Here is a 20,812-nt window from a genome sequence, read left to right on the forward strand (position 1 = left end):
ATATAAATATATATAAAATATATATAATATATATTTTTATTTATATATATATGAATGAATATTTCTCAGCCATAGACAAGAATGAAATTCTGCTATTTGCAACAATGTGGATAGAGCTAGAGAGTATTACACTAAGTGGAATACGTCAGCCAGAGAAAGACAAATATCATATGATTTCATTCATATGTGGAATTTAAGAAACAAAACAAACAAATATAGGAAGGAAAAAAAGGAAAAAGAGAGGCATGCCAAGAAACAGACTCTTAACTGTAGAGAACAAACTGATGGTTACGGGGGGGGGGGGGGGGGGGGGGTTGGGTTAAATAGATGATGGGGATTAAGGAGGGCACTTAGAGTGATGAGTGCCCTGTGTTATATGGAAATGTTGAATCACTAAATTGTATACCTGAAACTAATATTATACTATATGTTAACTAACAGGAATTTAAATAGAAACTGGAAAAAAAAGGTGTTTGCATTTTCTGAGAGAGCAAGAGTAAGGAGGCAAAAGAATGCAACTCTAATTATAGAGCTTCTGGCCTCTGTGATATATTGAAGAGAGATGTATTTTTAGGTCTTTACCTACCTCACTTGCACATCACAGTGATTTTTCCCACCTGGGCCTTCCAGTTGGGAAGTGATGATCAGATCTCAAAGTGAGGAAAGAATGGGTTATTCAATAAAGGGTTGTAGCAGACAGAATTGTTTGTCAACTCACCAGCCACCTCCCCTTTCATTCTTATGGGCAGAATCTCCATTTCCTAAGCCGGTCATGGCCATTTCATCCCTCTTGCCAGTGACTGGTTCAGTTATAGAAGCATGATGAAATTCCAGCCACTGAGATGTGAAAGGAAGTGTGCTAGGGAGATTCTGGGAAAGGTTTCTGGAGTAATAATAGTAAACCTACAGCAGGAGAGGCCTTTCTCTCCTACCATTGAATGTTGTCATGTTTGGAAGCAATGCTGGAAGATGGCTGAGGGGCATCAGCCATCTTGTGACCATGAGAGTTGCTAAACTAACATATCGAGGGCTGCAGATCAGAACGATGGAGTCAGGATTTTTTGTGACATTGCTGAGTTGTTGAATTAGCCAACTCCAAAGCAGCCCACTCCTGGGTTTAGATGCAAGGTAATAGATTTCCACATTTTAAAATCATCCGACTTGGAATTTTCCATTATTGCCATTGAAAGCATACCAGCGGATTTACGTGGGAGCTGGACAATGGCATTGGCTCAGTGGGGAAGGATAGAAAGGAGACGAAGGAATCAAATGGCAGAAAAAGAGACTTCCTGTGCTGTCCTAGGTGCTGGACACAGTGGTACTAGTCTCTACTCTAAAGCTTTTAACAGCCTTGCTGGACATAAGGAACAGACTTGTAAGGACACCTGGGTGGGTCGGTGGGTTAAATGACTGCCTTGGGCTCAGGTCATGATCCCAGGGTCCTGGGATCGAGTCCAGCATTGGGCTCCCTGCTCAGTGGGGAGCCTGCTTCTCCTTCTCCCACTCCCCCTGTTTGTGTTCCTTGTCTTGATATATTCCTCTCTGTCAAATAAATGAAATCTTTTTTTTTTTTAAGCATGAGAGAGAGAAAGAGAGAGATCAGGAAAGAGAAATGATAGAGTGAGGAAGAGGTTGGGGAGGAGGTAGTGGGGAAGAGAGGACAGAAGAGAAAAAGCTCTAGGGATAAGCCTTGGGGAAAGGTCACCTTCGGAGGAAGGAGGACAAAAAGGAGCCAGGTGAAGAGGTCAGAAGGGGCGTCCAGAGGAGTAGGAGAACCAGAGTAATGCAAAATCACAGAAACAAAAGTGAGGAAGAGTGTTACGGAAGCCAGCAGGTCTGGCCTGCAGCATTTCCTAAGGCACAAATCCTTTTGGCCCAGGCGGTGCTGGGCGAGGTCCTTTCCTGAAGTAGCCACTGGGCGGCGGTGGCAGTAGTGACAGCTGGAGCTTTCCAGGGACTAGCAGAAACCTAGTAGCAGGAGCTTCTCTAGTGTGGAGGATGCTGGCGTGAACTCTTGGGTTTATGCCAAACCTCGAATCACATGTGTTCTCCTCCAAAGAGATCAGCTTCATCCCTAAGTGCAAAGGAATAATACAAAATACCTTGTGATTTATGATGTGTGTTCACACCTATTGACCAATTCAATATTCAGGAAACCCTGAAGTACTGGTGTTATTATGTCCATTTCACCAGGGAGAAAACATAGTTACAAAGAGGTGTCCAGCATCACACAACTAATGCCTGGGAAAACAAGGATTTGAATTCGTGTCTGTCTGGCTTCAACATCTGGGCCTCTTACCCAATATCCCAGCAGCCTGCTGTTCAGGGCTCAGGCTCAGACCGCTTCCTCCATGCCTCCCTTTTAGCTACCCCCACCCTGCCATGTGGCAAGTATCTCCAAGTTTCCCCTATCCAGGTTTCTGGGCCTCCAGGAGCTCTAGATCCCAGATTCTAGAGCCTCCCTCGCAGACCTACCGCCTCCTCTCACTCCCGGAATCCAGCTGGGTAACCTGAAGATCAGGTTCAGAGTCCCCATTGCTTCCAGTTCCCTGAAGCGTGGATTCTGCCCAGACTGCCCTTCCCTCCCCAAGAGCACTAGTTGCCTCACCCCCAGAGTCCTCCGGGCCCAAAGTTTGCCCCCTTTGCCAAAGATTCCCACAATCCTGGCACCTTAGTTAGCCCCAGGAGCCCCAGATCCAGAGCTCCCAGCAAGTTGGCATTGTCTGGCACTTAGCTCTCAAACATCTAGGTTTGGTTTCTGTACTTTCTCTGCTATATTCAGACTGGAGTCTTCTGGAGTGGTAGAGAGAGATGAAAGGTGGTGTGTAGGATGGGGTGGGCCTTTCAGGAAGGTTTGTCGGCTAGCAATCTTGGGGAGGAGGGAACTGTCTCCTCTCCTCCTCTTCCCACAAATGCAATAGACCTCTTGAAATTGACAGGCTGAAAAACAAACCCCCAGTTTTCCCTCAAACCTGCTTCTCTCACAGCTTTTTCCATCTCTGTGAACAGTTCCTCCAGTTGCTCAGGCTACACATCTTGGAGTCGTTCCGGACTTCTCTCTTTCTTGCACCGCCCACGTCAGTAAATTGTGTTGCCTTTACTTTCAAAATCTAGCCAGAATCGGACCACTTCCCATCACCTTTGCCACTCTGGTCCAAGTCACCATAATTCATTGGCAATAGCTCCTGAGTTTATCTTCCTCTTGTTCCTCCAGTCTTGCAGTCTATTCTCAACATAGAGCTCTCACTCTCTCTCCATCTCTCTCTCAAATAAATAAATAAATAAAATCTTTTAAAAATATATAAATTAGACCCTGACACTTGTCCCTTCTAAACCCTCAATGGCTTCCCATGCTTTAAAAGTAAAAGCTAAGCAATCTTCACAATGGTTTCCAAGGACCTTCGTGATCTGGTCCCTGCCAAACTGTCTGACACCCTCTCTACATTTCCCCTTCCTCCCAACCACCTGCTCTTTACCCAAAGCCACCCTAATATTTAAAGAAGCAACCTTCTCTATTCCCATGTCTCTTCTTCTCTATTCCCCTTTCCACCTTTTTCTCCATAGCAGTGATTATAATCTATATATTTTACTTGTTAATTTTCTTTTCTTTTCCCTCCTCTGCCTCCCCCCTGCTTGTGTTCCCTCTCTTGCTGTCTCTCTCTTTGTCAAATAAGTAAATAAAATCTTAAAAAAAAAAAAGAACATGGATGTTAGAACCTGGATCAAAGGAAGGCCTGCCTTGATTCAAATGTTGACTCTACCACTAAATAGCAGAATAAATTCTCTGTGCCTTAGTTTTCTCATCGGCAAAGTAGGGAGATTAATTGTGCTTCTAAAGAAACTGTGGGGCCATCAAGAAGTGTAAAGCACTTAGAATAGTGCCTTGCACATAGTACGTGATACATAAGCATTTTTATAATTATATGCACACAGACTGAAGATTTATATCAGTACTATGGCTTTCCTAAAATCTTTCTGTGTGTTATCTAGTATTTCTGCCCATGTTAGCATTCATTCACTTCCCGTGTTTCTGCTCACTTACACAGATTTGTATGATCTCCCTGTAGCTTTAGTCTCCTGCGGCCTGGCTCTTCATCTGTAAACTTGGATGTTTCCTTGTGTACTCCATCCTACAGTCATTTAGAAATTGTTAAATAGTAATCTCACCGGGCCCCAGTTTCTCAATCTATAGAGTGAGTGGGTTGGACTAGATAATCTCGATGGACCTTTCTAGCTCTGATGATTTCCCAGGCCAGGAGGAGAATAGGCCCCACCCCCAAACCCACCCTCTTGGATATGCCCTCTGGCTGCCAAAGGGAAAGGTGACAGAGTCAGCTGGGCTCAGCTTCAAGGGGACCAGGTAGGAGACATGCCAAGTTTCTTTGGTGAGGGTGGTGATGGGGCTCCTGGGCTGGACCAGGCTGGGGGAAGGCATCAAAAAAGGAACTGTAGTGTGGAGACACTGGGTCTCCTGGGTGGGACCTGGGTGAGGGGATAGGTGAAGTCACCATGTGGAGAAATGTCATGGGCTAGGAGACAATTTGGGTCCAGCCATCTCTGCCCGTTGGATGGTCCTGCCCTTTCGGCTAGCCAAGATCTGAAGGACAGAGTCAGTGGCAGGATGAGAACAGCCCAAACTCCCAGCCTGCCCTGCTGGGTCCCAGCACTGCCACAGGCTGGACCAAGGGGGTTCTGGCAGGGGCCAGCCTGGCCCGGGTTGCTCCTGGACATACTCCTGTCAGCTACTCCTCGTGCTTCAGTCACGGCCCTCCCCATTCTCGGCTGTTTGGCTTCAGGTCAGGGTTGGGAGGCCAGGAAAACCCAGCTGTCCTCACTTCTCCCCTTTCCACCTCTAGGGGGACCATGGCCAGTGCAGAGTCCTCTTTGCTTACAACCCTAGGTCCCAGCCCAGATCCTGGCGACAGCCAGGGAGAGCTGGACTGCAGTTTCAATGAAGAGTTCAAGTTCATCCTGCTGCCTGTGAGTTACACAGTCGTTTTCCTGTTGGGCCTGGGCCTCAACACCCTAACCCTCTGGCTCTTCCTCTTTCGCCTCCGACCCTGGGATGCCACGGCCACCTACATGTTCCACTTGGCCTTGTCAGACACTTTGTATGTGCTGTCACTGCCCACCCTCATCTACTATTATGCGGCCCGAAACCACTGGCCCTTTGGCACAGGACTCTGCAAGTTCATCCGCTTCCTCTTCTACTGGAACCTCTACTGCAGCGTCCTCTTCCTTACCTGCATCAGCGTGCACCGCTACCTGGGGATCTGCCACCCGCTTCGGGCCCTGCGCTGGGGCCGCCCACGCTTTGCGGGCCTTCTCTGCCTGGCCATTTGGTTGGTCGTGGCTGGCTGCCTTGTGCCCAACCTGTTCTTCGTCACCACCAGCCCCAAGAAGGACACCATCCTGTGCCATGACACCACTCGGCCCGAGGAGTTTGACCACTACGTGCACTTCAGCTCAGCTGTCATGGGGCTGCTGTTTGGCGTGCCCTGCCTGGTCACTCTCATTTGCTATGGGCTCATGGCCCGGCGCCTGTATCGGCCCTTGCCAGGGGCCGCCCAGTCATCCTCGCGTCTGCGTTCTCTCCGCACCATCGCTGTGGTGCTGACTGTCTTCGCTGTCTGCTTCGTGCCCTTCCACGTCACCCGCACCATTTATTACATGTCAAGGCTGCTGGAAGTCGACTGCCAGGTGCTGAACGTTGTCAATGTGGTCTACAAAGTGACTCGGCCTCTGGCCAGTGCCAACAGCTGCCTGGATCCCGTGCTCTACCTGCTCACGGGGGACAAGTATCGCCGTCAGCTCTGGCAGCTGTGCAGGTGTGGGGAGCCTCAGCCCCCCACCACGGCCTCCACCCTGGCGCTGGTGTCCCTGGCTGAGGAAAGCAGCTGCAGGTGGACATCCGCCCGGAGGGACCGTGGCTTCCCTGCCCCTGGGGCAGATAGATTGTAGCCCTAGGAGCCAGGAAGTGAGAGGAAAAAGGGTACGTGTAGGGCAGAGGTGAGGGAATTTGATATTTACATCCAGTATGGCTGATCCTTCCTCTTTCCCAGACTCCAGAGAGAGGCCCACACCCTGAGGATTAAGAGGAACCAGGGAAATCATGTGTGACCCCATCTCTCATAACCCTTTCAGCTGCCCTCTCTTTTTTGGCCAAAGGGAGTAACAGCCACTCTTCTTTCTCTTTGCCTCTGTCTCCTTCCTGGGGCCATCAGTCCTGTCTCTCTTGAGCTTATAAGGTTTCCTAAAATCCTCGTGCAGTCCTTTTTCCCCCATGCACCTTTGTATAGCCTGTGTTCCTTCAGCCAGACCTGCGCAATAGACTGAAGAGGTGGAGAAGCTGGAGGGTGATCTCGGGATTGGTCTGATTTATCTGACGGCGATAGCCAGCATCAGGAAGTGGGAGCACCGGCATAGCACAGATGCCAAGGTTGGGACATATGTAGTGCCCACACCCCCTTCCTGGGTTCCTCTCAGACAGGATGGTCTCGCGCACTGAAGTGTTGAAATACGGCTCAATCCCAGACAGCCTGCAGGCCAGGGTGCCTGCGAGCAGCCAGATGTATGGCGCTGTTGAACTGGTGTACAGCCCTGCATCTTACCATGGGGCGGATAACCTGCCTCAAGGGGCGGGGTCCAAGCTGATGTTGGCCTTTGAAACAGGACCTCCTTTATGATGTTTTCGGGGAACATAGTTGACAGTTCTCCTGTACTAAGTGCAAAGACCAGCCGATGGCTTGGAAAGAAAGAGAGAGGGGAGCTCTCACCTTTGTGGCCATAAGTTCCAGCACCGAGGTGGGGGTAGAGCAGGTTTGTACAGAGTTTGGGGCGGTGACAGGGACTGACACCCAGAGCTGGTTCTTCCCTGGTCTCTCCCCTTTCTCTGGCTCCTGACCTAGGTGAATAATAAATCTGTCACCAACTCTTTCAGATCACGCTTTAGGGCTTCAACGCCAGGGCAGACAGAGCATGGGGACGAAGACAGATCCCCTGACATTCTTGCATCCAATCACTCCTCCCCAGCACTGTCCTACTACTTCTGGGCTTACAGGAGTCAGGAATAGGTATGGAACTTGGGCAGCTAACTTCCAAGCCTAGGAAGTAAGAGTGTCTAGGCAGGTGCTCATCAGAAGGGTGCGCTTACCCTTTCAGGCACCCCCCTCCCGAAATTGCCTTCTAGCCACTGGTCTCCTGAGTCTCCAGCCTTCCTTTTCTTCTGTCCCACTCTTGCTGACCTGTCTCTGATCTCTTTCTTGTCTACTGTCATCTAGGGGTCTCTCTGGAGAGTAAGGCTGAGGTTAGTCTTCAGGAAACAATGACTCTGATGCTCGCATGTCCCCCCTTTGCATCCTCCCATGTGCTCCCTCTCCCTGCTGGCTACCTAGGCCTCCTTCCATTAACAGTAAATGTACAGGCCTTTTATTTACGAGTTTCCCAGTGCCATAGCCACTTCTTAGACTGTTACATAACCCATTTTTCATCTGTACTCTCTCCCTTTAATTTCTATGACCACAGCCTCCTTGCCCATCACCTACCTCTCCTATCCACCGGCCCCACCAGGTAAAGCTGCTTTCTCCATCACAACTGACCCAGCCTCTTCTATATTACAAGTCCATTTAACCCATATCAAGACTCATTTCACTCATTATCAAGACTCAACTGCCCAGATTTTGCGGTCTTCTACTTTAAGGCTGTATTCCCTCACACTCTAACTTTGGCTAAACACCTTGAGTCTCACCTTTAGCCAATTTTTCCCTTTCTCTTAGACTGAAGGGGATTGCAGATGAAACCAGAGCACAAGGCTGTTTTGACCCACTGAAACTTCCTGTCTTGTAACTTCATCTAAGTCTCAATTTTTATTAGCTTGCTCAGCTCCTAGTGGACATTCCAGAACAAGTGTTTTCTGTCTTTTCCACCTTATCAAGACTCCAACTCCAAGCTACTTATGACCTTCTAAGGGTTACCTTGCCTCCTGTAAAACTGAGATCTAATACCTCAACCTCTTTCTGCTTCATTCATGATCACTCGACTGTTATACCCATCTTGTCTTTCTTGCCTGTAGACCCAAAATAAGAGGTGGCCTTTTTACTTGTTCATTTGTTTATCCCCTTTCATTATTTTCAGTCTTTCCATAACTGATTTCACACCATCTTTTAAAAAACACACACAACAAAACCCAACCAAACAAAAATAAAACAGTATCACCAATACCATGGCCCTGCTGTCTCTTGTAGCTAACATTCTAGTCAACTTATTCATTTCACTGTCAAACTTCCAGAAAAAGTACCATAACCCCATAACCCCATTTCATCACTATAAAGTCACCTCTTAACTCTCTGAACCTGGTTTCCTTCTGTACCTGGAAGAACACAAATTACTTCAAAAGCAAGATCTTAATGATATTTTCTCTATATTCATCCTCTTTGACTATCTCTAGATCATGTTATCCTGTTGCATACCTTGTTTAAATTTTTTAAATGAAAACAACATTTAAAAATTCCACTATGACAACATTAAAGGAGATTTTGAAAGAATATGTTCACCTGTACTTCCAAACCCCAGAAAATTGTTTTCATTTATCTATGTTCCATGATTTTTCATATTGCATAATACTTATATTTTATGGAAGTGCAATCACAGTGTACATATATTTTAGAATTTTGCTTTAAGAAACTTTTATTATAAATACTGTCCTTGTGCTACAGTCTTTCATATTTATCATTTCAATAGTCACATAAAATTATATCATTAGTAGATTATATTTTATTTGACCATTCCTCTATTATTGGACATTTAGTCAACTCCCAGTTTTTCTGGGCTTTGAACATATTATTGCATATGACTTTTTTCTTCTTTACAATTCTGTTCCTAGGACAAGTTCCCGGGAGTGGGATTACCAGGTCAAAGTATATAAACATTTTTTATGGATCTTGATTTCCAAAAAGACTGTACAAATTTTCAAGGCCACAATGGCATGCAAGTGTTCCATCTTCTTTGCAGCTCTAGTATTGGACTTCATAAGGAATCTGTTTAGATGGCTTAAAACATTAATTTGTGGGGACACCTGGGTGGCTCAGTTGGTCAAGCATCTGCCTTCAGCTCAGGTCATGATCCCAGGGTCCTGGGATGGAGCCTTACATCGGGCTCCTTGCTCATTGGAAAGCCTGCTTCTCCCTCTCCTGTCTGGTTCTCCCTCTGCCTGCTACTCCCCCTGCCTGTTCTCATGCTCTCTATCTGTCAAATAAACAAAAATCTTAAAAAACCCAAAACAAAACAAAACAAAAACCCACATTAATTTGTTAACTTCACTTTCTTTTTTTTTTTTAAAGATTTTATTTATTTGACAGACAGAGATTGCAAGGAGGCAGAGAAGCAGGCAGAGAGACAGAGGAGGAAGCAGGTTCCCTGCTGAGCAGAGAGCCCGATGCAGGGCTCGATCCCAGGACCTTGTTATTATGACCTGAGCCGAAGGCAGAGGCTTTAACCCACTGAGCCACCCAGGCGCCCCTTATCTTCACTTCCTTGATTATTCATGTGATAGGAGACTTTTCCATATGTTTACTGTTTGTATTTCCTCTTGTGTGAATTGGTTATATTCTTTACCAGATGGCATGAGTAGTTTTATATATATTGGTGATCTTATATATCTAAATGTATTCTTCGTTTAACATACATGTTAACCCTTTGTTGTATTTGATATACATATTTCTTCCACTTATTATAAATTTTGCTTTTAATTTTCATTCCTTTTGGGTCCTTTAATTTTATCCTCCGGCTTTAAATTTCTCTCCTCCTTTCTCTCCTCCTGCTTTTACTTATCTTATTATTTCCTTTCTCTCTGCTGGCTTCTCCTTTTTTACTACCTAAGAAAACAGAGATCCAAGACCTGTCATAGTCATAGCATTTGGGGATTATTTAGTCCACTCCCCAACTCCCCCACATCTGACCCCTGATTTTCTCCTGGAGAGAACATATGTGCACATGAATACAATTCAGTTGACTTAGAGTCCTTGAGAGTACCTCAGAAATCTCCCAGGGCCTAGATACCCACTCACTTTACAGAGCAGTAAAATGGCCAAGAGATAGGACTTGCCCATTACTTAGTAAGTTTGCAGGAAAGGAAGAACTAGGCTTAGACCCCAGGTCCCCTGACTCCAAGACCTCCTTCCATTATGCCACGCCCACTCAGTTCTAGCCTGTCCTTTCTTCCAAGTTCCACCTCCCCGCTGGACAGTTTCACTTGGATCTTTCATTGTTACTTCCAACCCAAGATGTTAAAACTTACTAACCAGTTTACCTACCTGTTTCGATCATTTTTTTCCCATGCCATCTTCTTTCCCCAAAATACTCAGGTAACTTCAATTCTTCTATTTCAGGAGATTCTGGCCTTTCTTTAGTTAGCATGTCGATTATAATCATCTTTCCTTCATGATCCCAATGGTACCATTCTAATACTGACTATTGTTACTGTATCCCTGACTGACTGTTACAGCCTTCTAATGGGTCTTTCTTGCATCTAGTCTCTCCTCACACAAATGCATGCTATATAATGCATACTGCCAGGTTAGTCAGCCCTAACACTGCTCTTACAGTTTCACTCTCTTACTTAAAACTCTCTCATGGCTCCCCACTGTCTACAAGACAAGTTGAAATCCTTAAGTCAGAACTAAAAGAGAGAATTTTCAGCCTTATTTTCCATTCCTCCCCAGTACAAGCCTTTCTTCTCCAGCTAATTTGAGCTTCTCATTCTCTCTTCAAATAAGACTTGCACGTTCTCAGCTCTGTACCCATATTCTTCCTTTTCCCCACACTAGAATGCCTTCCTTTTCTTCTCCCACTGTCTTTTTCCTACCTAGTTTCCAAGGGCAGTCTTAAACCTCACTTCCTTGTTGAGGCCTTGTATGGTGACTCTTACCCACAGTGACCTTCCTGGTCACTCCTACAGTAATTATTGTCTATATCAGTCACCCGGCATTTATTGTCTTTTGAAATTATATTATTATTGCTATTTAACTCTTTATGTATGTTTGCTTTGAGTTCCCTACTGTAAACTCCTTGAGCTACTGTGATAGGAGAAAAGAGGTTAGGATTAAAATCAGAGGAGCCAAGTTGGAGTCCTGATTATGAAAGAGGGGCTTAGGTGTGTTACTTGGGTGAGTCTTTGTGTTATAATTTCATCACCCATAAAATGAGGATCATAATCCCAGCTTTAAGTATTTCAGATTGTGGTAAGGCTCTGCAAATCTAGAGAGCTAGCCAAATATAAACAGTTGTTATTCTACCACCCCATTTGCTTAATAAATGATGCTTAATAAACATTTGCTGAATAATTACATGTCAATAATTCAACTTAGTGTTTCTGTTCCTGGGCATAGTTCCATGTTAAGAGGCCACAGGAACCTCAAGAAACCTAAAGATCTAAGGGCACTTTAGGAACAGTGGAGATAGGGAGGGCATTGAAAAGACATTGTGAAGGAAAGTGGGCCTGTTCAGCATCTCTCATATCCCCCTACATTGGTTACTCACTAGTTGGCCTGCCCTAAAGCCAATGTGGATGTGGAGAGGAGGAGAAGATGATACATTTGAAATTTCACTTTCCTCACGTATTCTATTACTTCATCTCATAATCCCCATTTAGGCCAAATGCTTCACCCGGGATGCATCTAGGACTTTACTCTCCTTCACTGATGTGATGAAAGCCAGCATTTTGGTGAAAAAGGTGATGAGAAGTAGTAGAGAAAACAAGCAGCTTGAGTCAGATAACCATACTTGGCTTCTTCAATCTGCTGCTCGTTAGCTGCATGATCTCAGACAAGTTACTTAATCTCTTTGAGATTCGTTTTCCTCGTTGGCAAACTTGGGATAGGGATACTCATTTAGCAGGGCTGTTGTGAAGTGTCAATGGAGTAAAAGATGAAGAAACATCATTTAGAATTCCTGTGAGTGGGAACCCCTTTTCAATAGTTCTCAACTTTAGTGTAGTTGGATGAGGAACCAGAATTCTAGATTTGGTTTTGGTGCTGCTTGGAAGTGATAGTTAAGATCACGACAAACCCTGAACCCTTGAGTGTGAGAAGCAGAAGGCTAAAAGCTGATTACTGAGAAATGGCCACAGTGATGAACTGGGAGGAAAGATATTGAAAATTTGGCATAGCCTCAAGGGAGAAGAGAGTTTCAAAGACAGGGCCTTATAAAAGTTATTTTTTAAAAATCTTTGAATGAAAGGAAAGCAAAGAAAAATCAAGGAAGTAAGCAACAGTGAATGTGTAAGAGAATTCATGGAAGATAATCTCTCAGAAAGATAATTAAAAAAATACTTGATTCCTTGCCAGCTTGCATACAAAAGCTATTAGCCAATGACATTAACTAAAGAGGCCAATCTCAAATAGTTTTTGTAATCAAGATCTGTTTACCTGTATTTACACCCCTCCTTCCCTTTTAGTTCCTACATGACTTTGCCTCTTTCCAAAGATTTCAGAATCAGCCACTGAATGAGCTACTTGCCATAACCTACAGACATTATATTTCTTGTATGAGCTGAGCTGTGGTTTGTCACCAAAAGGGAGTATGAAAATACTCGAGTACAACCAAAGAGTGAGTCTGTCTATTAGGGCACCTTGGTGTATGTTTGATTGCCAGAGTTTATGTATTTTGGTCCCAAAGTGGGAAGGAGACAAATTATTTTTCCTTACGTCAAAGGGTAAATTATTAAAATGTGAGAACTCTTTGAGACAAATCAGAAGGTAAAATCCTTTTGGGGGATGGCTGGCTATTACTGTACATTTTGTACCACAGTTCAAGGCTCTACTCATGCTTTTGGAACTACTGATGGGAAGAAGCAAGCAGATGTAGTTGGAAAAACTAAAGAGATAAATCAACTAATGCCATCTCAGAGCATTATAATTCTGGCACCTGTTCAATTTATTTACTTCTTACTGATATTTAACTTACTGCTCATTGTAAGCCTCATTCCCTTTACTACACCAATAACTATCTCCAATGTGAATAAAATGTTTCTTTTTACACACTCTGATCTTGCTGGATTTCTTTCAGAAGGTAGCCATTGCTCTGGTTCTTTGAAAATGTAAGCTAGTTTGATTTTTATGAGTTTCTGTCTTTATTCATTTCTCCCCTGCAGTTTCCCAAAGCACATATTCTGGGACAGTAATACATATTACTAAGTTTTTAAAGGGTTGGTTTAGAAGGGAGGGTCCAACCTAGTGACATAGGCAGACCCTGAACTCACTTCCTCCCATGGAAATCTACACTTACATATAGAGCATTTCCTCCTGAAGAAGAACTGGGAGCTGGCTGAACAACTTCAGCACAGCAAAGGATAGAGGGACCACACAGAAAATGGCAGGAGAGATTGGGATACAGCAATGCTGTAAACTGCAGTGGAGAAGGATAGCACTGAGGAAACTGTGCATAGATTTGCCTGCCCTCAGGCACAGAAAAAAAAGCCTCGGTTTAAAGGGTAGCTAGACTATAAGTGAACTAATGCTAGAACATCCCCTAAATAGTAGGAGAACTACTGGAACTCTCTCCAGGTTGGAGATGCTGGTGAGCACCATTGTTTATTTCCCCCCTCCACCTTGATACTGCAGAGTAGAATAGTGTCTGGGCATTTTAATCAGACTGCTGCCTTGATGAGACCAGGGACCCTAGCCCACAACAGCTCCAGTCATTTCCCCAAGGTGGCCTCCCCTACTCTTGACTGCCTGAGCTCCAGTTTTCTCACTAAGGTTGCCTCAGTGTGGTGTATACCAGGACACCCCTGGAATGTGTCCACTACAACACCAGCCATCTCACCTAGGTGGCATGGGTACAAAACTCTCTAGGACATTCCAGCTTTTTGCCCACTTTAGCTGCAGCCAACGTGCTAAGGCAGGCCCTACGTGGAGCATCCTGGAAACCCCCTCCCACCTGTGTCCACATCATCTCCAGCTGTTCTACAAGGACAGTACCAGTGAAGAGTGCCAGTGAAGTGAAGTGAAGTACCAGTGAAGTACTTCACTGTACTTCAGTGTACAGACAGTACCAGTGAAGTTCTCCCAGCTTGTGCCTGCTAACCTGGGGAAAGAAACATCCATGTCCAGGAAACAAAGAGAATCCCAAACAAGATGAACCCAATCAGGTACACACTAAGATGTATAATAATTAAAATATCAAAGATTAAAAATAAGGAGAAATAGGGATGCTCAGTCAGTTAAGTGTCTGCCCTCAGCTCAGATTATGATCCCAGGGTCCTGGGATTGAGTTCTGCGTTGGGCTCCTCAGTCAGTGGGGAACCTGCTTCTCCCTCTCCCTCTGCCTGCTGCTCCCCCTGCTTCTGCTCTCTCTCTTTCTCTGACAAAAAAATCTTTAAAAATTTGAGAGAATCTTAAAACAGTAAAATAAAAGCAGCTAGTTGCATATAAGGGAACTTGCACAAGGCTATCAGATTATTTTCCATCAGAAACCTTGAAGGTCAGAAAGAAGTGGCATGATACATTCAAAGTGCTGAAAGAAAAAAACCCTACAACCAAGAATACTCTACCTGGCAAGGTTATCATTCAGAATTAGAAGAGAGATAAAGAGTTTCCCAGACAAAAAAAAAAAAAAAATTAAAGGAGTTCATCACCACTAAACCAGCCTTAAAAGAAGTATTAAAGGGGGATGCCTGGGTGGCTCAGTGGGTTAAAGCTTCTGCTTTCGGCTCAGGTCACGATTCCAGGGTCCTGGGATCGAGTCCCACATCAGGCTCTCTGCTCGACAGGGAGCCTGCTTCCTCCTCTCTCTCTCTCTCTCTGCCTACTTGGGATCTCTGTCAAATAAATAAATAAAATCTTAAAAAAAGAAGTGTTAAAGGGACCTCTTTAAGCAGAAAGAAAGGTAATAACTAGAAATAAGAAATTTATAAAAGGAAAACTTATCATAAGTAAAAGCAATCTTATAATAAAGGTAGTAAACTAATCACTTATGAAGCTAGTATGAAGGTTAAAAGATAAGAGTAGTAAAATCAGTTATATAAAAAATTAGTCAAGGGACTCACAAAATAAAAAGATGGGAATTATGATAACATATACATAAAACATGGAAGAGGAGAGTACAAACATAGTGCTTTGAGATTGTGTTCAAACCTAAGTGACCATCAACTTAACATAAAAAGTTATATACGTAAGATGATATATATGAACCTCATGGTAATCACAAACTAAAATTAAAATAGATACACACAAAAAAGGGAAAGGAATTCAAGCGTAATAGTAAAGAAAGACATTAATCACAAGGTAAGAGAGCAAGAGAAGAAAGGAACACAGAACTACAAAACAATCAGAAACCTATGAACAAAATGGCAAAAAATGCATACCTATCAATAATTACTAGATGTAAATGGTCTAAATGCTTCAATCAATAGACATAGGGAGACTGAATGGATGAAAAAAAGACTCAACTATATGTTGCCTACAAGAGAATCACTTCAGACCTAAATACTATAAACTGAAAGTGAAAGAATAGAAAAAAAAATACCATGCAAATGGAAATGAAAAAACAAATGAACAAACAAACTCGGATAGCAATACTTTAATCAGACAAAATAGACTTTAAAACAAAGATTGTAATGAGAGACAAAGAGGGACATTACACAAAGATAAAAGGATAAGTCCAACAAGAGGATATAATAATTGTAAATATCTATGCATCCAACATAGGAGTACCTAAATATATAAAGTAAATATTAACAGACATAAAGGGAGAGATTAACAATAATATAATAATAGGGGACTATAACACTTTACTTACATCAATGGATAGATCATTCAGAAAGAAAACCAATAAGGAAACAGTGGCTCTGAATGACACAGTAAACTATATGGACTTAACAGATATATGCAGAAATTACATTAAAAAAAAGCAGAATATACATTCTCTTTTCTTTCTTAATTTTTAAAATTTATTTTAATTTAATTTAATTTTTAAAAATTTTTATTTAAATTCTAGTTAGTTAAATACATTCTTTTCAAGCTCATATGGAACATTATCCAGGATAGATCACATATTAGGCCACAAAACAATATTTAAAAATTTAAGAGATTGAAATCATATCAGACATCTTTCCAAACACAATGGTATGAAATTAGAAATCAACCACAAGAAAAAAACTTGAGAAAACACAAACATATGGAGGCTAAACAACATGCAATCACACAACCGATGGGTCAATGAAAAAATCAGAGGAAATTTAAAACTTCCTGGAGATAAATGAGAATGGAAACAAAATGGTATAAAATTTGGGGGATGCAGCAAAAGTAATTCCTTTTTGAAAAAAAAAAATTAAAGAAAGAGAGAGAGCACAAGTTGAAGTTTGGAGAGAGGCAGAGGGAGAGAGAAAGAATCTTAAGCAGGCATGGAATATCACTGATGAACAGGCATGGAGCTTGACACAGGGCTTGGTCCCAAGACACTGAGATCATGACCTGAGCTGAAATCAAGAGTCAGATGCTTAACCAACTGAGCCACAAGGTGCCTCACAAAAGCAGTTCTAAGACAAGTTTATAATGCTATAGGCCTACCTCAAGAAACAAGAAAGATCTCAAATAAACATTGTAGCCTGTATGTAATTGATGAATTGTATGATGATGAATTGTATGTAAGTGATGAATCCCTAAATTCTACCCTTGAAACAATTATTACACCATATGTTAAGTAACTGGAATTTAAACAAAAACTTAAAACTAAAAACAGAAAAAATTAGTTTTTAAAACTTTAATGATAAAAGTAATTCAGAATTTTTCAGATATGGAGTTTTTCCTCCTACCTTTTTGAGTTTTATTTCTAATTCACTTTTAGACAGTTATGCCAGCTCTGCTGGTTTGACACTATCTTCACAAATTAAAAATGAAAAAAAAAACAAACCCAAAGTTTGAAAACAAAAATGTTTAAAGATTCATAGAAGGTTGTAAAAACCATCTCTGGTTTACCAAAATTGCCAATATGTGAAGGATCAGTAACAAACAGCTTTTGTTTTTTTAAAAGATTTAATTTATTTATTTGAGAGAGAGAGAGAGTGAGCAAGCAGGGGAGAGGGGCAGAGGGAGAGGGAGAAATAGACTTCAAGCTGAGGAAGAGTCAAGCCTGATCAGGCTTGGCTCAAGCTTACGACCCCCATATCATAACTCCAACATCAGGACCCAAGCCTAAATCAAGAGTCAGATGGCCAACTGATTGAGACACCCAGGCGTCCTACTAACAAAATTGCTTTTGAATCAGTTGTTGACTCGTTCTGTTTTTCTGCTATCTTCTCCTCTGCAAAGCTGATCCCTGCCTATTCTGGGGCTGGATCTTCTTGGATAAATTAGAGCCCTGATAGGTTTTCTTGGACACCTCAGGTATTTACTAACTTATACACTTCATTCAACAATATTTATTGATCACCCATTATGTGCTAGGCACAGGGGGAACATAAGTCAGACACCTACCCTGTCCTCAAGAAGTCTATTGGATGTGTATTCAAACACAGTCGACAGTTACTAATGTCGATTTACTATGTAGCAAGCATTGTCAAATGCAGACATTATAAAGCTTTCCATGTGAAGGAGAAGTGATGATGTTAGGCTACAAGAGACTCTCCATAATGAGTACAAGGCAGTTGAAAGATTTAAATTATATATATAAGACACATCTTCTTTACCCATTCATCTGTTGAAGAGCATCTTGGCTCTTTCCACAGTTTGGCTATTGTGGACATTGCTGCTATGAACATTGGGGTCCATATGGCCTTTCTTTTCACTACATACCCAGTAGTGTAATTGCTGGATCATAGGGTAGTTCTATTTTTAACTTTTTGAGGAACTTCCACATTGTTTTCCAAAGTGGCTGGACCAGCTTGCATTCCCACCAACAGTGTAAGAGGGTTCCCCTTTCTCCACATCCTCTCCAACATTTGTTGTTTCTTGTCTTGTCAATTTTTGCCATGCTAACTGGTGTAAGGAGGTATCTCACTGTGGTTTTGATTTGAATTTCCCTGATGACTAATGATGATGAACATTTTTTCGTGTGTCCATGTACAGAATGGAATATTATTCAGCCATCAGAAAGGATGAATACCCAACATTTTCATCAACATGGATGGAATGGGAGGAGATTATGCTGAGTGAAATAAGTCAAACAGAAAAAGACAATTATCATATGGTTTCACATATTTGTGGAACCTAAGGAATAGCATGGAGGACATTAGGAGAAGGAAGGGAAAAATAAAGGTGAGGGGTAATTGGAAGGGGAGATGAACCATGAGAGACTGTGGATTCCAGGAATCAAACTGAGGGTTTTAGAGGGGAGAAGGTGAGGGGATGGGTGAGCCTGGTGATGGGTATTAAGGAGGGCATGTATTGCATGGGGCACTGGGTGTTATATGCAAACACTGAATCATGGAACACTACATCAAAAACTAATGATGTACTGTATAGTGACATAATATAATCAAAAAATTATTTTAAAAAGAAATATTTAAATTGTTTAAGATAAATTAGGTCCTTGGTTTTGAAAAGTTGCTTAAGTCCATAATAAATATGAAAAAAATCATATACTGTTAATCCTGTTTTTGTACTTGAGTTCTTTCAGAAAATACTTTAATGTGTTACAAAAACTTACTATGGGAAAACCAGTTTTTAAATCAGAAGTAAGCCAAGCAATATGTAATGGACTCTGACAGTATCTTACCCAATACCTATTATCCCAATCTTCCTTACTCAGAGAACCCCAATTTTGTTTGGGGCAGCAGTAAATCCAACCTCCCAAATGTATACCTCAGGACGGCTACATGACCTAGCTCTAGCCAATGAGATTTAAGAGAAATCTACTGGGTGGGGTTTCTAGAAGTGCTATTGTTTTCCTAATAAAGGAAAACAATTCAGTTTACTAGATCCTTTTTACCCCTTTATTCCTGTGTAGAACACAGACAAGATGCTTAGAAATTGAGCAGCCATTTTACAACCATAAAGACACAAAATACGCACTAAAAAATTTGTGAAGCAGAAAGCTGTAAGGATTATCTTGTGCAACTGAACCCATCCTTGGGCTGGCTACATTGAGTTTTGTTTTGTTTAAAAAAAAAAAAAAAAACCCAAAACAGAAACACCCGGAGGTGCCTGGGTGGCTCAGTGGGTTAAGCGTGTGCCCTCTGCTCAGGTCATGATCCCAGAATCCTGGGATCGAATCCTGCATTGCACTCCCTGCTCAGCCAGGAGTCCACTTCTCCCTTTGCCCCTCCCCCACCACTTGTGCTCACAATACACTCTCTCTCTCTCTTTCTCCCTTTCTCTCTCAAACAAATAAATAAAATCTTTAAAACAAAACAAAATAAAAGATACCTCTTTTGTTGAGCCACCACAAAAGGGTTTCTGTCACATAGTGTGGTCCTAACTGATACACTCTACCTCAAAAGGGAAAGGTTTGCATGGAAAATATTTTCATTTTTATTAGGAGACTAAGAAAAAGTCTTTCTTTTGATTTGAAAAGAAATGAAATTTCCTGCAAAATAAAAGTTCTTTTCTTTTCTTGATCCATATCTCTCTGTGGTGGAGAGTATTTAGAGGAGCAGGAAATACAAGCTAACTCCTGCCCTTTGATCAAATGAGATTCAAGATACTAGATTTTGTTTTCTAGAGCAGTGTCTCCTAAAATGTGTCATAGCACAATAGGTTTTTGAGATGTACCTCAGGAAAAAAGAAAAGAAAAAAACTTTTTTTGGTCAACAAATTTGATAGATATTGAATATAGAACCCTTTCCTCTTAGAAACTTTCCTCTTAGAAACTCTTAGGCATTATGATGTTACAAGCTCTGGATAAATCCTGTAGTACAAAAAATTGGCTTAGCATTGTTTGACCCAACCCCTTAATAAGGTATTTTTTAATTGAAGTATAGTTGACATATGTTGTTAAATTAGTTTCAGGTGTACAACATAGTGATTCAATAATTCTCTACATTATGCAATGCTCACCACAATAGATGTAGCTACCATCTCTCACTATACAAAATTATTGACTATATTCCCTATGCTATATTTTCATCCATGTAACTTATTTATTTTATAACTGGAAATTTGTACCTCTTAATTCCCTTCAACTGTTTCACTGATTCCTCATTCCTCCTGGTAACTGCAAGTTTGTTCTCTGTATTTCTTTGTTCATTTCTTCTGGTTTTGTGTGTGTGTGTGTGTGTGTGTTTTAGAATCCACAGATAAGTGAAATGATATGGCATTTGTCTTACTCTGTCTGACTCATTTTATTTAGCATAATATACTATAGGCCCATCCATGTTGTCACAAATGGCAATATTTCACTCTTGTTTATGGTTGAGTAATGTTCCATTCTATATATGCCACCTTTTTATCCTCTCATCTATCAATGGACACTTAGGTTGCTTACATATCTTGGCTATTCTAAATAATGCTGCAATAAACATAGGGGGTAATGTATCTTTTCTAATTAGAGTTTTTGTTTTCTTTGGGTGAATACCCAGTAGTGGAATTACTGGGTCATGTAATATTTCTGTTTTCCGTAGTGACTGCACCAATTGACATTCCCACAAACTGTGCACAAGGGCTCCCCTTTTCGCACATCCTTGCCAACACTTTTTTTTCCCTTTGAGTATAGTTGACACACAATGTTGCATTATATAATGAATTCAAATACTGAATTGTAGTTGTGAATGATTCATGTGCACTTGAAAAGAAAGTGTAATTCCTTGTCCTAATCATTAAGTTCTTATCACTTGACAGTCTAGCCCACATTGTTTACTGTATTATTCAGCTCCATACTT

The 20,812-nt window shown here is 42.0% G+C and overlaps 1 protein-coding gene across 1 annotated transcript; it reads left to right on the forward strand.

The window, feature by feature from the left end:
• The first annotated feature begins 4,863 nt into the window (after positions 1 to 4,863).
• On the forward strand, positions 4,864 to 5,961 carry P2RY4 (pyrimidinergic receptor P2Y4). Its single transcript, XM_059385590.1, has one exon. It carries the CDS (start codon positions 4,864 to 4,866, stop codon positions 5,959 to 5,961), a length of 1,098 nt encoding a protein of 365 aa, XP_059241573.1.
• The last annotated feature ends 14,851 nt before the right edge of the window (positions 5,962 to 20,812 follow it).

This window comes from Mustela nigripes, chromosome X (genome assembly GCF_022355385.1).
Source record: "Mustela nigripes isolate SB6536 chromosome X, MUSNIG.SB6536, whole genome shotgun sequence".
Taxonomy (NCBI): domain Eukaryota; kingdom Metazoa; phylum Chordata; class Mammalia; order Carnivora; family Mustelidae; genus Mustela; species Mustela nigripes.